The sequence below is a fragment of the Budorcas taxicolor genome, chromosome 11 (genome assembly GCF_023091745.1).
Source record: "Budorcas taxicolor isolate Tak-1 chromosome 11, Takin1.1, whole genome shotgun sequence".
Classification (NCBI taxonomy): Eukaryota; Metazoa; Chordata; class Mammalia; order Artiodactyla; family Bovidae; genus Budorcas; species Budorcas taxicolor.
In genome coordinates, this window is record NC_068920.1 from 21450012 (window position 1) to 21470591 (window position 20580).

At 40.4% G+C, this 20580-nt stretch overlaps 1 protein-coding gene across 6 annotated transcripts in view; it reads left to right on the plus strand.

Moving 5' to 3' along the window:
• The window catches only part of RNF144B (ring finger protein 144B), a 150738-nt gene that overhangs the window by 106981 nt on the left and 23177 nt on the right, over positions 1-20580 (plus strand). For all 6 annotated transcript variants that reach the window (XM_052648718.1, XM_052648719.1, XM_052648717.1 and 3 more), the window contains 2 exons: positions 6255-6359; positions 19319-19379. In XM_052648718.1, coding sequence (XP_052504678.1) covers positions 6255-6359; positions 19319-19379 — 166 coding nt within the window. The remainder of the gene's footprint in view (positions 1-6254; positions 6360-19318; positions 19380-20580) is intronic.

Sequence of the window (20580 nt, forward strand, 5' to 3'; positions counted from 1 at the left end):
TGGTTTCCCTGTCTTTTACTATCTTCACTTTATAGACCAGTGAAATTTAAGTTAACATTAACTTAACATTAATGTGAAGGATGGTGTTTAGTTTTCACTAAATCACTTTTAACGTTGAGGCTCTGAGTTTGGTGTGTTCCAGTTAAGAAGTAGCAATTCAGTGATCTTGCCACCTTTCTCTGCTGGAATCTTGATTTGTACAGCTTACACTTGGCCCAGACACCTCCTCCATAGTTTTATTTTATCTGCCTCTGACAGTGAAAGTATGCCTACTTGGAAAACCACAACTGCAGCACAAACACAAGTGTGAGCATTGAGATTGAGTAGAAATGGGTGTTTGCTTTTATTCATATCATTAAATAAACATAAAATGGGGGAAAAAACTCTTGCCATGGAGAACTAAGCTCCCAGGAATGCACCTTTGCACCCGGTTTGAAACGTACTGTGTTAGCTAGGCACCAAGGTCTGTGAGAACAGACAAGCTGGGCGTTGTATCATATTGGGATCCAAGACAAGGCATTCTTGTATCAGAGAAGCTTAAGGATGAGAAATGTAAAACTAAGGTCTCTTTTTAACAGTAGTACTACTACTACTACTAAGTCGCTTCAATCGTGTCCGACTCTGTGCGACCCCATAGACGGCAGCCCACCGGGCTCCCCTGTCCCTGGGATTCTCCAGGCAAGAACACGGGAGTGGGTTGCCATTTCCTGCTCCAATGCATGAAAGTAAAAAGTGAAAGTGAAGTCACTCAGTCGTGTCCAACTGTTAGCGACCCCATGGACGGCAGCCTACCAGGCTCCTCCATCCATGGGATTTTCCAGGCAAGAGTACTGGAGTGGGGTGCCATTGCCTTCTCCACTTTTTAACATTAGTTATGGCTTATTGTTTGATTTGGGGCTTCTTTATAGTCACCTGATACTGAGTTTTCTTATCAGTCCTCTGATGTCGTGGTTGGCAAAGAGGTATGAAAGGGATCCCTGTCACTAGGAATATAATATCTGCGAAAAGCCAAGGTTTCTGAAAGGGTTTTTATAAGAAAAAATTTTAGGATCACTCTATATAAGGAAACGACTTACTGCTTAGCTATGGACGGTTGATTTATTTGAATGTTTTTGGGCCATTATATGTGTCCAAGTCAGGATGTCCTGGGTGTGTTAAAGACTTTTGAATTGGGAGAGATACCATCTTGAGTTTACTAATAATTTAAGTCAACAGCATCTAACAAAGAAGGCTTTATTCTTGGATCCTGTGCAGACATCGTAGTCTGAACTGAAGTAAACAGAATCCTGGCTTCAGTAAGAGCTGTTATTTAGAACACATTTGAGACATTGTGATGTAATTGTGTCCTGAGGCTGAGAAGTGTTAGTCTCCATTTTATTAAATATCCATTTTAGTGTACAGCCTTGTACCAGCAATGATAAAAAGCGAAACAGATATTTACTCAAGGCCAGTCTAGATTTTGGCCTTAAAGACTTTCCCCTTATCACCTCCTTTCCCAGCCATCGCTGAGCAAGGGTTGGGAAACCCTAGGTCAATAGGTCATCAGCTTAGCTTCAAGCCATGCGGTCTGCCAGCTCTCCTTTGCCTTCAGAACCCCAGCCCCTGCATCTAGAGGTGTCCAGGGTCCTGGCAATCAATTTAAACTTTCAATTAATGGCACGTCTTACCTCTTTTCTCGCAGCCAGACCTATTATCCTCTTACCTCCCCTCCCCATCCTCTTGGAGTCACGTCTCTCTTTTTTTAAAAAAATCAATTTATCTATTTTTGATGGTGCTGGGTCTTTGTTGCTACACGGGGGCTTTCACTAGTCGCAGCTAGCAGGGTCTGGTTTCCAGTTGCGGTGCTCGAGCTTCTCACTGTGGTGGCTTCTCTTTTTGCACAGCATGGGTTCTAGAACACGGGCTGGGTAGTTGTGGCCCACAGGCTTAGTTGCCCTGCAGCATGTGAGATCTTCCCAGACCAGGGATTGAACCCATGTCCCCGGCATTGGCAGGCAGATTCTTAACCTCTGGACCACCAGGGAAGTCTGGGGGTTGCATCCCTTCTGGGACTTTAATGTCTGCATGCCTGCCTAGAGTTCAGAGACATCTAGTCCGTTCTCTTCTTTACATTTTCTGCCTCTCTCAGTTTTCATGTATTTTTTTCTCATGGAGGACTCTCCATTTCCCTGAGAGTAGGTTAAGCATGTGGTACTGTCCCATTTTATAATTGTGAGTGCTGCAGTGAGAGAGGTTAATGACTTGCCCAAGATGCAGAGGAGACTTTAGACCTGGTAACTTCAGTTTTAAAAATTCGAATTCAGTTCCATCAACCGAATTCATGGTAGTGCTTTTTTTCTAAGAAGAAAAATCTTTAAGAAAGATATAACCTAGTGACACAGAACAACTACAGTGTATGTGTACACACGTGCATACTGTTATTCTGGTAGTGGATACATAGCTTTGTCTGAGTGTTGTAGCTCTTTTGCCATGTCTACCTGATAGATGAGAATATCTCATGAAGAATGCCCTTTGATACATTGGAAAATAGCATCCTTGAAAGGGACCTAGAAGAAACCCCTTTATGGAAAGACTCTTCTTTACATAATTCGTAGACTTTCAGGGTTGAAACAGACAGGTCCGCTGGCTCAACAGATATTTGATGGTTAAATCCTTGATTAAGTCTCATCTGAGTCCTTGAGTGCTATGGAATGATTTTGAGGAATAATCCTTATTGCTACACATGATCTTCATGGCCTGAAGATGCTTCTGTGTTCTATCAAACTAAGTGAAACGTTGATGCTTTAAAAGGAGAAATCGTTTATTTCTTGTGTCATCAAGGTTTTTGAAAAGTTCAATTTTTGAAACATTTTCCCTTAGAATGTATTAGCTCTTAAGAACATTGCCTATTTAGACTTGTTTAATGTCATTGTTTAATGGCATGTGATTTGTTAAAATGTGACTAAATAATAATATTTTATTTTTTCCATGTTTCTCTGTTTTTATTTACTAGCTTGATGCCATTTCTCCCAGAATTGTTAACCATTTTACGTAGGTTTGGTTTGTGTAACATGCACAGGGGTTCATGTGATTGCTTGTGGTTCTTTTGTGCTTTAACCAGAGGTAGTAAAGAAGAGAGGGAAGGTTTGAGATTAAATTTTAGTGAAAGCTAATTAAGACATGTCGTGAACCTAAGGTCCTTGAAAATCCAGTAGAGCTGGTCATTTCCCTCTTTGCCTTCAGTAGAAACGCCCTTAGTGATGGAGTGTCGAGTGTCTGCTGTCGCAATCACTTTGCAACTTGCACTTACAAAGTTCTATCTTGAACCAGTATTTCTCATAATTTTTCTAAAGGGATCATATACTTACAGCCTGTAGTCAGTGTACACAGTTCTAACTTCTCTCCTCGAAGCATTGGTCAGAGAATATCATGGTCAGGAGAGACTTCGTGGGAAGCTTCAAAATTCATTGGTTTGTATATTGTGGTTGCAGCCTTCCTAAGAGCATTACCTTAGCAAATAGAGCATCCGTTATGAACTCTTGGGATAGCTTAGATTTCAGCTTAACAAATTTACAGTAAAAGTTGAAATGAATTTTTTTTGCTTTTTAAGATACACATAGTCTCTTTAGTTCCTATTTCAGTCTTGTCTGTAGATGCAAATAGTTCTACAGAGAGAATTGAATAGAGGTGTGTGTTCTGTTCTAAATGTCTGCTCTGTTTATGGAACTTCTCTACTACAAGTGGTTTAGCTGGTTTCCTGAAGGGAGCAGAGAAAGAATAATCTCACAAGACTAAAAGATTAACATTGCTCCACAAAGTTACTGGAAGTCTAAGACTAGATGACTGAGTGAGTGAAAGCTGCTCAGTCGTGTCTGGCTCTTTGCGACTCCATGAGCCACATAGTCCATGGAATTCTCCAGGCCAGAATACTGGAGTGGGTAGCCGTTCCCTTCTGCAGGGAATCTTCCCAACCCAGGGATCGATCCCAGGTCTCCCACATTGCAAGCAGATTCTTTACCAGCTGAGCCACCAGGGAAGCCCAAGAATACTGGAGTGGGTAGCCTATCTCGTCTCCATTGGATCTTCCCAACCCAGGAATCGAACTGGGATCTCTTTCATTGCAGGTGGATTCTTTACAGCTGAGACAAAGACCACGTGAAATGCAGTAAAAATATGACTAAGTATTCTGCAGTTTGCACATTTCCAAAGGGCTTCCACGTACAAAATTCTGGTTGTGTGTGTATGAGTGTTTTAAACCCTGGGAAGTAGCCATAATAGGTATTATTATCCCCGTTTTAAAAATGAAGGGAGGGTCAGAAATTGAGAGAGTAGCATAAAAACATATACATTACCATATGTAAAATGTGTAACATGTAACAGATGTGAAATGGCAGTGGGAAGTTGCTGTATGTCGCAGAGAGCTCGAAGGGGTGCTCTGTGACAACCTCGAGGGGTGAGATGAGGTCGGAGGTGGGAGGGAGGTTCACGATAGAGGTGACATGTACATACCTGTGGCTGATTTTTGCTGATGTATGGCAGAAACACTATTGTAAAGCAATTATCTTCCAATTAAAACTTTTTTAAAAATGAAGGGAGGCCAGTCTGGGTCATGGTTTAGGTAATGTTCCCATTGTCAGCTGATAGCATGGCACTGAGGCTAGAGCCCAGGTATTAGGATTTGATGCTCATTGTACCATTCACTTTGTTTTTCTCAGATGTCTTCCCCTTAAGCCTAGAGACCATACATTTTCACTTTCTAGTTCAATTTCAAGTGGCAGCTGGGATCTAGGGGCAGCTGGAAGATCGAGAAGTCCTCAGAAGCTGAGCTGGGTGGACAAGGCTTTGCATCATTTACTCATGTGTCCCTTAGTGTGACATTATTTTTCTTGAGCCACTTGTTTACTCCCTCTTGAGTTTTGCCTGTACATTGAAATTCTTCCTCATGTTTTCTTGCTGCTGCTTTCTTGACTTATTCTTCCTCATACTGGAGCCCATATTTGGCTCAGTAACCCCAAGACCAAGTGAATGTTCACTCTTCTCTTGAGCAAAAAAATGAAAATTAAAATATTATATCTATATGTGGTCGATTGTAGGGGAAGAGTGACTCTGCTCTCAGATATTGTCTATTTTCCAATTCATACTAAATCATCTTTTATCCCCCAGTTCATACTAAATCATATGCATTTTGCCATTGTCTTTAAACATCATTTGAAAGTACTTTTCTTGATTCCTCAGCATTCAGTTGCTTGAATTTAGCATAATTTACTGATGAGTTTTTCTATTTTGGATAATGAGGCTATTTTCTAGTTTTCTCTGAAATAAAAATGATTGACTCCTTGAAGAAGGGAATTTTTAAATATTTAGAGAGTAAAAATTTGGTTTAAATGGTTTGCCTTAGGCATTAATTCATTAGTACATTGTAGCAGTAATTTCAATGAGATAAATATTAATACATGATTATTTTTCTGAAATAATAAAGTTGTGATAGTTTTAGTTTCAGATCGGGAAAATGCATAAAGATGGTCAATAAAAGGAAAAGACTTCACAATTATGTCCTTAGGATTTATTTACTAGTTAAGCTTTGACTAGTGACACGTTTGTCCTTCATGTCGTATTACTTCTCTCTGGGTTTCTTATTTCCTATATAATTTTTTTTTTCTCAGATTCTACTCAAACCCCCTCCATTGTAGCATCTGCCAAGGTGCACAGTTCTTGGAGGGTCTCATTTGAGGGTCTCAATTTGAGGGTCTCACATTGTCTTTAACATTTCCTTTTCCAGGTATGTTTGCTTTTGAGAGTATTTGTAGATAAGCCAGTGCCTTAATCTTATTTTGATTCTGTTTGGTGAGCTTGACATGAATTCTACTTCTGGGCAAATTTTGAGAGAGAGGACCACTGGGTCAAAATGGAGTTAGGAAGTCACATGAGTTTTTTTTTTCTTTTTGAAGTACAGAGAAGGCTTTTGCCATTAGTGCAAGAGAGTGTTTCTCCTTTTCCCAATCTATGGTGAATAAAATGTGTGAACATACAGGAATTTGACTTGTTACCTTGGATAAACTCAGTATTCTTAGGATGAAGTCATACATAATTAATTACCTGTCTCTGCGTTCTTTCCAGAGTGATGGCACTTAGTATTCACACTCATGATAACTTTGGTTTCCTGAGTGCAGGAGCCCCAGGACTGCCAATTAAGGAAGAAGAGGCAGTGGCAGTTATATAACCTTGGGGCTTCTATAATGTGGTGGTTAATTGTCTTTTTTCTTCTTAACTTCTAGTGTCTGAAACAGTACATGCAGCTGGCAATCCGAGAAGGATGTGGGTCTCCCATCACTTGCCCGGACATGGTGTGCCTAAACCATGGGACCTTGCAGGAAGCTGAGGTATGGATGGGTGCTCTGATCTTCCCCTTTGCCCTGTTGACATGATTTCCTGGGATCTTGGCTTTTTATGTACATCTCTACCAGGGAGTCTAGAAACAAAATACAGGGGTTAACTTTTTAAAGGAGTACTTTATTGCTACATACCTTGGATTCTTTATAGAGGCTGTTAAAGCTGTTATTTACTTTGGTTCTATTTATAAATGCCCCCTGAGTGTTGAAGAAGTTCTAGAATAGGCCAAGGTGCTAGAAATCCAATTTACCAAAGGTGAGCTTTGGAGGCTGAATAATCAGTGGCCTGGGGATTTTTAATACTTCAAAGATAAACAGATGACTGATTAGCTGTAGTTATAGATAACATAAATTATTATGATTCTGCAGAGGTAGCTTGCGTTGAACCATTTCTAAAGAGCAGAGAAAGGCTTTTCTTTCAGTATTTATCAGGCATATATATGTTTTTTTGAGTGAGTTCTTCTCACTGTGACATGTCTCTTTGTTTTTTCAATCCCATTTAATAGCTTGCCCTTAAATCAGCTCTTAACTTTCAGGTTCTGCTCATTTCAAATCTTGTATGCCTTCATGTAGTTGCTTTCTTAGCCAGTATACTATCTAATACTTTCAATAGATTTATAAAACTGAAGCTCAGAGTGTCTAAATACCTTGCTCAAGAGTGCATATCTAAAAGGCAAAAGAGTCAGAATTCCAGTCCAGTTCTTTCTGACAGATTGCACGGCTTTAAAAGTAGAACTCGGTGGATAAATATAGTGCTGAGTAAAGGTCTGATAATTGAAAGTCCAATAGAGTGCATATATGTGTGTAGGTATATATGTGTGGGTATATATGTACGTGTCTATGTGCCTGTGTCTGTATGAAGGTGTGTGTATCCATGTATATACACACGTGCTTTATATATATACAGATGTCTTTTACATATATATATGTCTTTTGTAAGTAAAGCAGTCAGAAAGATAGTACAGACCATTTTTAACCAGTCTGCATCTGGGTGCCCTGTGTTTAGCTTATGAAATACCAAGTAAGTGATACAAGTGAGTGCGAAGTGATTTGAGGGGAAGCATAAAAGGAATGCATATTGGTTTAGAAGTTTTTCATTTTAGCAAAGTCATGAAATGGAATTTTTAAAACAAAGAGGTAGTATTGATTGGGTGAATCCTGTGGTGAGAAATATTAACTTTTGTGTGAAAAATGGGTAGAAGAAAATTAAAAGGGGGAAAGATTCGGTTATCTACCATGAATACTATTGATCTATGCAACCTGGAAATGGTTTTTAAAAATGAGACCCAGGTTTGCAGAAGCGTCTTTCTAGACATGACCCTTCCAGGGAACATGCTTCCTTTTTGACTTGCTTCTGTGAGGTCTGATCAGTCAACAGATGTTTACTGAGTACAAAGTGCCAGGCTCTTTCTCAGTCAAGATAGAGAGGTGAATAAGATAGTCCCAATACTGTTCTCCTGGAGTTTCTGACTTTGAAGAGAGACATTCAAGTGATAATGAGCCAGATAATTAATTATAAGAGCAAAAAGTGTGAGATGGAGCAGGCAGCAGGAGTTATGTCTGCCATAGAATCTTATTTAATGCTTGTGTGTGAAAGCTATTAAAACATAAATGAAGTGACCTTTCTAAACAAGCCTTTGAAATTAATTACAGTCTCTTTTCTAGATAAGCCTACATGTGGCTATTTGCAACTAATTAAAACTAAAATTAGAAATTCATTCCTTTGATTGCGCTGATCACATTTTAAGTATTCAGTTGCCGCATGTGGCTAGTAGCTATGAGGTTGGACAGCACAGAATAGAAAATTTCCTTCTTTGCAGAAAACTCATTACATAGCGGTGTTCTAGACTTTATTTATTTATTTTTTCTCTAGAGTTTAAATGGATGGTAACCATTAGCCATTGAGCCTTTGGATATCAAATGTTAAGGCTAATGTGTATAGACAAGTGACAGGCCATGGTTTGTCCCAAAAATCTCTAGAGCAGAGTCTCACTCTTCTGATTTTCTTAGTACAGACATTGCCTGGTCCTCTTCCCCCATAGTTGTTTTCTCCTTCTTAATTTTGACTTTTCCCTCTGTTCACATTCTCGTTCACACTTCCCTAGTGCTGATTCCATTTACCCAGCTTTACTTTAAAAGCAGTTTTACTTTTAGGCTGCATTAAAAGCAAATAAACCCATAATGGCTCTTAAAAATGACAAAAGGATATTTGAAAAACAGAACAAAAACATACTCCAAACTAAACTGTGGTATTTCTTACATTCTCCAAAGTCTGTTTCCCATTAGATGAGTGTCTCTCACTCTGGGGCATTGAAGGACCTTCATTGAAGGTCTTGCTAAGAGCCTGCCTGAAGATGGGCATGAATTGCAGTAGTCAACTGTTCTTAACCAACTTGCCACTATTTTTTTCCCCCAGAATAAAAAACAAATGCAGTGGTGGTGATTGTCTCTCATTTTTGAATTGAGAAATGATTAGATTATAACGGAGCTGTTGATGGCTTCATCAGTTTATATGGGGTGACTCTTTTCAAAGCAAATACCTCACACACATGAACTTGGGTTACACCATCTCCCTTTCTGACTTGCTTGACATCATACTTTTCTCATATTCAGCTGTTATTATCATACATAGTTCTTAATCTAGATATTATTGAGTCTATCACAGTGGTACATCCTTCTCTAGATTCTGTCTTTGTGACTACTTTTCCTATCATTAAAAAAAACATTTATTTTTATAAGTAACATATAAGTATACTTTGCTTATTAAGAATAATTCTGGTTAAGGCTGAGGTTCCCTTTGTGATACTTCTGTTTGTGTTACAATACATGATCCTTCACTGTTCATTTTATAAAATGCATGGAAGTATAAAATTTTTCCTCCTTAAAGGACACCAGGAATTTAAACTCTTTCCTCTCAACGCTTTCCTATGTAGGTCTAGCTCACAGAGTTGACTCTGCTTCATATTTGTGTCTCCTGAAAGCTTTAATGCTTCCAAATTGGCTCAGCCATGGCTCTTTCCCTTCACTTCAATTTATTGGCAGTAGCAAAGGGTTCAATGCCCAATCCAAAACCTGTTTGCTTATGTAAGAAACAGTGGAAAAGGCAGCTCCCCTTCAATGTCATGGAAGCTGGTGGGAGGTAGTGACTGGAGAACTTGTGTCCTAGAGGTGCACCCACTGGGAGCCAGGGAAAAGGAAAACTTTCCTCTCTTGCGTCATCTGGTCCTTCCAGCTGTTGCTCAGCAGTGTTTGATCCAGGAATCTTGTCCAACATGGAATTATGAAAGGGAGGACGCAGATGGTTGGTTCTGATAGCATTACTTTAGGCACAGCCTTTGCTTGAAGTTAGTAGCCCTGTTAAAAAGGCGGTGACTCATTGATGCAGTTTCCTTACTGTGTTAGTTCAGTTCAGTTCAGTCACTCAGTCGTGTCTGACTCTTTGCGACCCCGTGAATCGCAGCACGCCAGGCCTCCCTGTCCATCACCAACTCCCGGAGTTCCCTCAGATTCACATCCATCGAGTCAGTGATGCCATCCAGCCATCTCATCCTCTGTCGTCCCCTTCTCCTCCTGCCCCCAATCCCTCCCAGCATCAAAGTCTTTTCCAATGAGTCAACTCTTCGCATGAGGTGGCCAAAGTACTGGAGTTGCAGCTTTAGCATCAGTCCTTCCAAAGAAATCTCAGGGCTGATCTTCCGAATGGACTGGTTGGATCTCCTTGCAGTCCAAGGGACTCTCAAGAGTCTTCTCCAACACCACAGTTCAAAAGCATCAGTTCTTCGGCGCTCAGCCTTCTGCACAGTCCAACTCTCACATCCATACATGACCACAGGAAAAACCATAGCCTTGACTAGATGGACCTTAGTTGGCAAAATAATGTCTCTGCTTTTGAATATGCTATCTAGGTTGCTCATAACTTTTCTTCCAAGGAGTAAGCGTCTTTTAATTTCATGGCTGCAGTCACCATCTGCAGTGATTTTGGAGCCCCCAAAAATAAAGTCTGACACTGTTTCCACTGTTTCCCCATCTATTTCCCATGAAGTGATGGGACTGGATGCCATGATCTTCGTTTTCTGAACGTTGAGCTTTAAGCCAACTTTTTCACTCTCCTCTTTCACTTTCATCAAGAGGCTTTTTAGTTCCTCTTCACTTTCTGCCATAAGGGTGGTGTCATCTGCATATCTGAGGTGATTGATATTTTTCCTGGCAATCTTGATTCCAGCTTGATTCCCTACTGTGTTAGGGAACTAACATAACCATCACTTTCAGGGAAAGCATGAACCATGTGTCTGGACCATGTCAGATTTGAGCAGCAAGCACATAAAGGCCTACCATTACGGGACCTGAGTAGTGGGACTTTCTCCCGCGGCCAGCTGGTGGTGGACGGCTGGGAACAGCTTCTCACCCACCCATCCTCCTTCCAAGTCCGAGGGCACTGGAACAACCCTCCTTTGCTGCTGGTGCTGCAGCGTGCACAAGAGGGTGAATGGATGCAGCTGTTCTTCTCAAGAACAGGGGCTCCAGAATCGCAGGATTTAGGGTGGGACGCTGTGGAAAGACTGGGATGAGGGGGTGGGGGGTGCCAAGGAATTTAAGGCTGCATTTGCAAAATAAACAGTTTTTACTCATGAAAGTGAAAGTGTTAGTCGCTCAGTCATGTCTGACTCTTTGTGACCCCATGGACTATAGTCTGCCAGGCTCCTCTGTCCATGGAATTCTCCAGGCAAGAGTAGTGTAGTGGGTTGCTATTTCCTTTTCCACAGTATTTTCTTGACCCAGGGCTGGAACTCGGGTCTCCTGCTTTATAGGTGGATTCTTTACCATCTGAGCCAGCAGGGAAGCCCCTTAGTTTTTCCTCATATCACATGTTTATTTAGGGTAGTTTTGGTAAGTGGAGTGAAAGTCACTCAGTCGTGTCCAACTCTTTGTGACCCCCATGGACTATACAGTTCATGGAATTCTCCAGGCCAGAACAGCTACCCAGGAGTGTAGCTGTTCCCTTCTCCAGGAGATCTTCCCAACCCAGGGATCGAACCCAGGTCTCCCACATTGCAGGTGGATTCTTTACCAGCTGAGCCACCAGGGATGTCCAAGAATACTGGAGTGGGTAGCCTATCCCTTCTCCAGCGGATCTTCCCGACCCAGGAATCTAACCAGGTTCTCCTGCATTGCAGTCGGATTCTTTACCAGCTGAGCTAGGCTGCTGGAATTATAAGAGATCCAGTAGTTCCCCTCAATCACCCTTTAGCACTGTATCCACTTGCCCTCTTTTTAACGTAATTAATTCATTAGTTAGATTGTGCCAGATCTTGGTGTGGCATCTAGAATCTTTTAATTGTAGCATATGGGCTCTATTTCCCTGACTAAGCATCGAACCCAGCCCCCCTTCATTGGGAGCACAGAGTCTTAGCACAGAGTCTTCCCCACCAGGGAAGTCCCACCATCTTTTTATTTAACTGTTTTTTTCCTCCTGTTATCAAGAGTATGATGCTGGGGCAAGTGGCCATATTGCTGCTCCTGTGGTTTTAGGGTCTGAACGGGAAGGGACTGAATGTGTCTATAACAGTCTTTGGCTGTAATATGTGTCGGCTGAAAAAGAGTAAAACTTTGGGGCAGCACAGGATAAAGGAACCTGCCATGCTGGAGTCAATAGACACTTCTGAGATTCAAACCTGACTTTTGTTTTAGAACATATTTAAAGCTTTGTGTTAAAACTGCATGTGAGTGGAGAGGAATGTTTCTAAGCTGCTTTTTTACCTGAAGGCAAATATAAGAAGTCTCAGCAGTGGTGGAGGGAACGGGTCACATGGATGGTTGTGCAGATGGGAACATCGCTTTTACCCATCAATGGGCTGAGGGCAGGAGGCAGGGCAAAATGTGGGAAGATGTACTGAGGCCTTGTTGTTGTTTAGTCTCTAAGTTGTGTCCGACTCCTTGCAACACCATGGGCTGTGGCCCACCAGGCTCCCCTGTCCATGGAATTTGCCAGGCAAGAATACTGGAGTGGGTTGTCATTTCTTTCTCCAGGGGATCTTCCTGACCCAGGCAGCGAACCTGTGTCTCCTGCACTGGCAGATGGGTTATTTACCACTGAGCCACCAGGGAAACCTGAGGCATGTGTAGAACAGGTGAAAAAAGAAGACCAAAAGCAGCCCTTTTCTGAGAGATTCCTGGTCCTGGAATTCTAGGTCTCCCCCACCTTTCAGTTCCCCAATGAGCCCTGCCTTCTGGCTCTAAGACAGTGATGCCCTCTTGTTTTCTCAGCTATGATTTGACAGCTGGTTTGAGCTTGGTTTCCCTGGTGGCTCAGTGTAAAGAACCCGCCTGCCAATGCAGGAGATGCAGATTTGATCCCTGAGTCGGAAGGTCCCCTGGAGAAAGAAATGGCAACCCACTCCAGTATTCTTGCCTGGAAAAAGCCATGGACAGGGGAGCCTGGTGGGCTGCAGTCTATGGGGTCGCAAAGGAGCTGAACATGACTTAGTGACTAAACAACAACAACGAGCTTAGTTTACTACAGTCGGATGAATGGGCAAATGTACCGGTTCTTATTTTCTGGGTTGTGATAGGAAACAGTCTTAGTTTCTGTGTTAGTATGATAGGGCACTTATCACAAGGCCAGTACTATTTCTCTTGTATTTTTTTTGCAAGTCATGTGTATGTGTGTGTTACTTGCTCAGTCGTGTCCAACTCTTTGCAACCCCATGGATTGTAGCTCACCAGGCTCCTCTGTCCCTGGAATTCTCCAGGCAAGAATACTGGAGTGGTTTGCCATTCCTTTCTCCAGGGAAGCTTCCCAACCCTGGGATCGAACCCAGGTCTCCCACATTGTGGGAAGATTCTTTACCATCTGAGCATAGCTCTTCAAAAATTGCCAGAACCTTAACATGCTGTCATGATCAATTCCATCTCTAGATATACTGATCTTTTGTATTCTGTGTTTAGCCTGTTCATTTAATTTTTTAAAGCAACAGTACCAGAAGTGTGCTTTAAAGGGTCAAATCTAAGTAAAGTCTGGCCTTTTTTTCTCCCCTCCTTCTGTCTTGCCTTTCCAGACCTTGATGGTGGTACCTATGTGAAAGCCAGTCTCCAGCTTTTGTGTTTTAACCATTTCACTTTTCCAACTAAAAGACAGCATATATTGTATTTATCATTGTAATGAGAATACGTTGCGCTCTTAGCAGAAACACTTCTTGGGTAGCAGTCCTGTCTGCCCTGTCTTTTTCTTTAGTCTTTGTAAGGTTCGTGTCAATGTAGGTGGTGATGCTTGCTCAAATATTATGGGATGGGCATAGTTCATAATGGTACACAAGGATATGTCTTTAATTTCTTCCATTTGTGGATATTAGATCTATCCAGTTAACTTTTATGTGTAATAGTTATAGCACCCCACATATACATATATTCTGAGTTCCCTGCTTAGGCTCTGCTATAGGTGGAGGGGATTGGAAAAGTGAAGACTTTCAGCAGAGTAGGAACTGAGGATTTAATAAGTATCCCCAGGTTTATGTTTAACAACAACAACAAAGACAGTGATTCAGTGCTACAGGTAATTAGTAGGTTTTTGCAGTTAATATTCTGTTATTATTGTTTTTGTTCTATTAAAATGAAACTGAATTTGCCTTTTCTTTGAATTAAATTTTTTTTTCTTTTTGGAAAGAATTTCTATAGTGATGAGGAGAAAACATGGTCTTTCATTCTTGGATAGGAGGAGAGATACATTTTTGTTTAACAGGTAGATTAGTACAAATTCCAAAGGAGAAATAATTAAAAATCACTTTCAATCAAGTGCAGGATTTTTTTTTAATAGTTGGTTTGAGGGGAATGGTCTCTCTATATTTGAGAGGATACTTAGGAATTTTTGTTTCTGTTGCATGAATATGAGTCCGGTTAGTAATGGGTTAGAAGTCACTGAATAAAATAAGTATGATTAGTTCATACTGATCTAAATAAATAAATGAACAAACAAATACATGAGGGATAAGGGACAACCTTTCCTTAGAATAGAATTATAATTTACAAATACAGAATGAATGATAAAAATTGCAAATCATTATTAAACAAATGCCACCATGATAATTATAGGCAAGAATTATTTTTTAAAATGTCTTACAGAATTTGTTACAATATTGCTTCTGTTTTATGTTCTGGGTTTTTGGCTGTGAGGCATGTGGAATCTTAGCTTCCCAACCAGGGATTGAAGCTGCACCCCGCACATTGGAAGGCCAAGTCTAAACCACCAGACCACAAGGGAAGTCCCTAGGCAAGAATTATTGATAAATACAAAAATTAGTAGGAAAACCTATGATGAGAAATGAGATATTTGTAGACTCAAAATATCTCCTACAAAATACTTGCTGGTTACAAAAAATACAGAAATCTGACAAATCGCCTTGCTGTGCTATGCTCAGTCACGTTCAACTCTCTGTGACACTGTGGACTGTGGCCTGCCAGGCTCCTTTGTCCATGGAATTCTTCAGGCAAGAATACTGGGTGGGTTACCATTTCCTACTCCAGGGTATCCTGACCCAGGGATCGAACCTGGGTCTCCTGCATTACAAGCGGTTTCTTTGCAGTCTGAGCCACCTTGCTGCTGCTGCTGCTAAGTCGCTTCAGTCGTGTCCGACTCTGTGTGACTCCATAGACGGCAGCCCACCAGGCTCCGCCGTCCCTAGGATTCTCTAGGCAAGAACACTGAAGTGGGTTGCCATTTCCTTCTCCAATGCATGAAAGTGAAAAGTGAAAGTGAAGTTGCTCAGTTGTGTCCGACTCTGTGCGACCCCATGGACTGCAGCCTACCAGGCTCCTCCGTCCATGGGATTTTCCAGGCAAGAGTACTGGAGTGGGGTGCCATTACCTTCTCCACTGAGCCACCTTCACCAAATTAAAAAGTTAATATTGACAGTAACGAGACGGGTTGTCCTCATGTATCTCCTGATGGCCCAACGTCACTTCTGTGATATTCTTGTTAAAAATGCACAACCTCACATAGTCATGAGAAAGAATCAGACAAACCCATGCTGGAGAATATTGTACAAAATAAGTGGCCTGAACCCTTCAAACATGTTAAGGTCGTGAAAGCCAAAAACATACTGAGAAACTGCCATAGATTGGAGAAGGTTAAGGAGGCATGGCAACTAAATGCTAGGTGGTATCCTAAATTGGATCTTGGACTGAGAAAAAAGACATTACTGGGACAATTTGTAGAGTTTGAATATGGCCCTCAGATTATTTTATATCAATGTAAATTTCATTATTTTAATAATTAACTGTGGTTATGTAACTAAGGTGTTCCTATTAGGGGAAATTGAGGGGAATGACATTTAGGAACCCTATACAAGTTTTTGCAACTTTTTGTAAGTCTAAAGTTATTTTGAAATAAAAAGGTTAAAAGGGAATGTCCTGATATGTCTTTGAATGATTTGGAATTGCTTTGTTCACAGGAAGAGGATAATTGAATACAGAACACACCTCATTATAATCTGTTCCATTATTTTCTGGGATTTCTGTTTTGCAATCAATTTTAGTGTCCTTGTGATTTATTCCTTTTTTTTAAGCAGTAGTTCCTTAACCTGTAGCCTGATTGAACCTTCAGTAATCATCCTAAACATTTATTTCAATTTTATAATTGTAAAAGACCTTGAGCAGTAGTGACTTTGCTTCAGATTGCAATGGAACCAGGAATTTAATACTCTGAATCATCTTTTTTTTTTAAACTGAAGTTTATACATACAAAGTTAAGTCAGAAAGAGGAAAGCAAATACTGTATATTAATGCATGTACGTGGAATCTAGAAAAATGATATAGGTGGTCTTATTTGCAAGGCAGAAATAGAGACGGATATAGAGAACAAACGTATGGGTACCATGGGGGAAGAGGAGATGAGATGAATTGGGAGAGTGACATATATACTCTGTTGATATTATGCATAGAATAGATAACTAATGAGAACCTTCTGTGTAGCACAGTGAGCTCTCCTCAAAGCTCTGTGTTGCTCTAGATGGGATGGAGATCCAAAAAGGGCGGGGAGATATGTAAATGTATAGCTGATTGACTTTGCTGTACAGCAGAAACTAACACAACATTGTAAAGCAAGTATACTCCAATAAGAATTAATTTAAAAAGAAAAACAGAAAATGTCAAAGTATTTAAAAACTTTTCAGAAAATTAGCTCTCATCTGTGAAATCTAACAGACAATAAGATCAAGGAATAGATCCTTTTTTTAAAAACGTAATTTAAGTTCCTTGAAGGCAGCTTCTGTATCTCCTTCTTTTGTATCCCAAGCTTCCAGCCAACACTTGACCCATAATAGACTCTCAATGAGTATATAGAGAAGATGTAAGTCCAGGAGGGAGGCTCTGGAGAAGAGAGTGGTGTGTTTGGTGTTAACTTGATTCCAGAAGAATCAAACAGAGTGAGATGGGATGGAACTAACTCTTTGTGATCACAGATTTCAACAGAAAAATTGATTTACTGTGTTAAGGCCTAATTCCATACAAGATTTTGATCTAGAAAATAATAAAATAGGAGCTACAAAGTAGAGGAAGAGGCAGAAAAAGCTAGAGACCTCTGACTTCCTGTTGGCAGTAATGTGTGCTCGGATGAAATTTATCTTTCTAATATAAAATTAAACTTCCGTCCCTACCATTATTGACTTTTTTACTGAATTAATTTCTGTCATTTTTCTCATTAGAATTTCATCTCTGTCTGAAACATTATCTCATCTCTTGTTTGCTTTGTCTTCCTTCAACTCTGTTGGACTCAGCTCTTGTATAAATTGCTTGTTATTGATCAGAATTTTTAGGGCTTGACTTTCAGGGGGTTGAAGGTCTTCATCGGTTCAGAATCTGTTTTAGGTAGTAGCAGGGCTTCCCTGGTGGCTTGGTTGGTAAAGAATCACCTGCAGTGCGGGAGACCTGAGTTTGATCCCTGGGCTGGGAAGATCCCCTGGAGAAGGGAACCCTACCCACTCCAGTATTCTGGCCTGGAGAATTCCAAGGACTGTATAATCCATGGGGTCGCAAAGAGTCAGACACAATTGAGCGACTTTCACTTTCACAGGCAGAGTACAAGACTGTCATATAGAATCAAAGACCTTAAGAGGGTTTTGGGGGGGGCGGGTTGTTAAAAATAGGTTTCTAAAATATCACTGAGGTCTCTTGGGTCCAGATGACGTCATTCCCTAAGTACCTTTGCCCCCAGATTAATGTACAATTAGATTATTTGTCCTCTACCTGCAGTGAATCAGTGACTAAGTCAAGAATTTTACTGATTTCTTAATGTCTCTCTTTATAAGCCTATACGTTCTGTTTCCAACTCTGCATTTTATTTGAGACCCCTTTGCCTTTCAGGAAAGAGGTCCAGATAGTATTATAACAGATGAAACAATACTGACTTTCAGTATGATAAAAGCCTAACTATTAAAAAAAAATTAGAGTAAAACCAATATTACATAAAATTAACCATAATCAAGCTAATGAGCTTTTATTTAAGGTGCCAGATTGAAAATGCAACGTTTTCCCCCTCCCCGTTGGAGAAAAATGTTATAATTAAGTTTATTTTTACCCAATTTTAGTTGGTACATAGAAGGCTGAACTTGCCTATTTTGTTTTTCTTCATGCATTTTAGCTAACTTAGCTGGATTCATTTATAGAATAAACAAATTGATTTTTTTTTGTGAGGAGGAGAATTGAGATTTTCATTACCTTTTAAAATGTATTATGGTTGTTAAATACCATGTTAGATACCTTATTTTTAAACTCAGGTTTTCTCAAAGCAGACTGCCATTAGTTGCAAGAGCTTTTATCTAGATAGATTTTATAGCAAAAGTATGTCATGTTTTACAGTTGCAGTTTCCAAGGCTAAGACTATGTGCTTTATCAACTTGATGAATGTCTGAAAAGCTAAAGTCCTTTGATTTTTCTCAGTTGTAAGTCTTTTAAGCAATGTCAATACATTTATATGTTGACGTCAGTGGAATTATTATTTTTAGAATGCCAGTTTAAGAGCAGTTTGCTTTTCCTGCATCTGCCTTTGAAATGCAATTTAAAATGATTAATCTGAAATGTCATTTAGTTAGATATGAATCACTGTTGTTTATTAATGCCATCTGAAATGGAAATGGGTGCTTAGCCACAAGAAATATCTTTAGGCACGTCTTCTCTGCCAGGGCATGGATGACAATGAATGATCACCAGAGGCCAGTGAAGTGATGTTCATCAAAAGAAATTCTTTCTTTTGCTTAGAAAGTACTATTCCCTAGCTGATGAATGAAGTTATGTTATTCCTGAGGCAGTATCTGCCTGATCTTAGTTTTTCAAAGTTTTAAAGCTAGAATTATAATCTTTTTTTCTTTTTTCATAGAAACCCCAGCTACTTCCTGCACTTGAATCATCAGGCTTTATTTAAAGAATGGTACTCAGTAGGTTAAGATGAAAATCTTTTAAAAATGTATTAAGTGAAGGGAGAAAAGGAGCATTGTTTCTATATGTGCACAGATAATTTGCAAAGTCCAAACGTTTGGTTGTCTAGTCTTACTTGTTGTTGTTTAGCCCCTAAGTTGTGTCCACCTCTTGCCACCCCATGGGCTGTAGCCCACCAGGCTCCTCGGTCCCTGGGATTTCTCAGGCAAGAATACTGGAGTGGGTTGCCAATTCCCACTAGTCTCGATTCTGATGAAAGAATGGAAGATGATCACTGAGTTCTGTCACTGATGCCTTGAGCAGGGAATCCTAACCATGGCTGAGGATTGGGGATGATTTGGGGACTGCTGCTTCTGTTTAACTGCATGAACAGTATAGGGAAAAAGAAATTTGCAGACAGCTGGTATAGAGAAGATACAGTAAACCAGATAAGAAAAAGGGATCGTAAAAAGACTGGTAACTTGGGGCTCCATGAGGAAAGTAAGGAAAGAAGTGAAATCTCATCTTTTGAATATCTCTGGTTTCAGATTGCCTGTTTGGTACCTGTGGATCAGTTTCAGCTTTATCAGCGGTTAAAATTTGAACGAGGTATGTACATGCTTTTCTTTTCATCCTGATGGTGGATGTGGTTTTATATGTGTCCTCTTTACACTAACCTGTGTGTAAGATTAAGGCAGCTGTCAGCTGTCAGCAAAGCCACAAGGGTACTCAGAAAAAGGCAAACTGTAATTGCAACATAAAATTTTAACTTTCTCAACCACAGCCAGAAAAAAAATGCAGACTAGCAGGAAACGGAACTTTCCTTATGTTGGTTGTTGTGTAGTTTTAATTGGGCTTATGTGAGAGAAGTTCTGCAAAAGTTAAATAGTTTCACAATAACAGTATGACAAATAGAAGTGAAGTGAAAATCACTCAGTCATGTCCGACTCTTTGCAACCCCATGGTCTATACAGTCCCTGGAATTCTCCAGGCCAGAATACTGGAGTGGGTAGCCTTTCCCTTCTCCAGGGGATCTTCCCAACCCAAGGATCAAACCCAGGTCTCCTGCATTGCAGGCGGATTCTTTACCAGCTGAGCCACAAGGGAAGCCCATGACAAATAGAAAGTGACCCTCAAAATGAGTTTTACCACCACTTTCCCTGCTTTCGAAGATCACTTCAAAGACATTAATCCACCCAAACATTTTCACTGCTCATTGTGATGTTCACTGTCCTTCTGATTATACTTGTAATCATAGCCAGTGACTAATGCTGTTTGCAGTTGTGTGCTAAGTCACTTCAGTCGTGTCCAACTCTTTGCGACCCTATGGACTAGAGCTGCCTGGCTACTCTGTCTATGGGGACTCTCCAGGCAAGGATACTGGAGTGGGTTGCCTTGCCTTCCTCCAGGCGATCTTCTCAACCCAGGGATTGAACCCACGTCTCTTACTGTCCCCTGCATTGGCAGGCAGGTTCTTTACCACTAGCGCCACCTGAGGAGCCCTGCTATTTACAGTGTATTAGACTGATTTTCCTTCTGATTTTAGATTTGGGGTAATTTATATAGCTTTTCTATTTGTATTGCCTTTTTATCTGTAGGAATCTTTTTTTTTTTGGTGTGTTTCTCCATATCTGAGAAGTAGGAGAAGATTGTTTGCCCTGGGACTCATAGGACCTGTGTAATCTCGTCAAGTATGTAAAATAAACTCTAACATGAACATCCAGTTTTCCTGATAGCTAGCTTTTGAATCTGGATTAATAAAGTCCAGAGGTAAGAGAGTAAGGAAAGAAGTGAACTTTTTTTTTTTTTC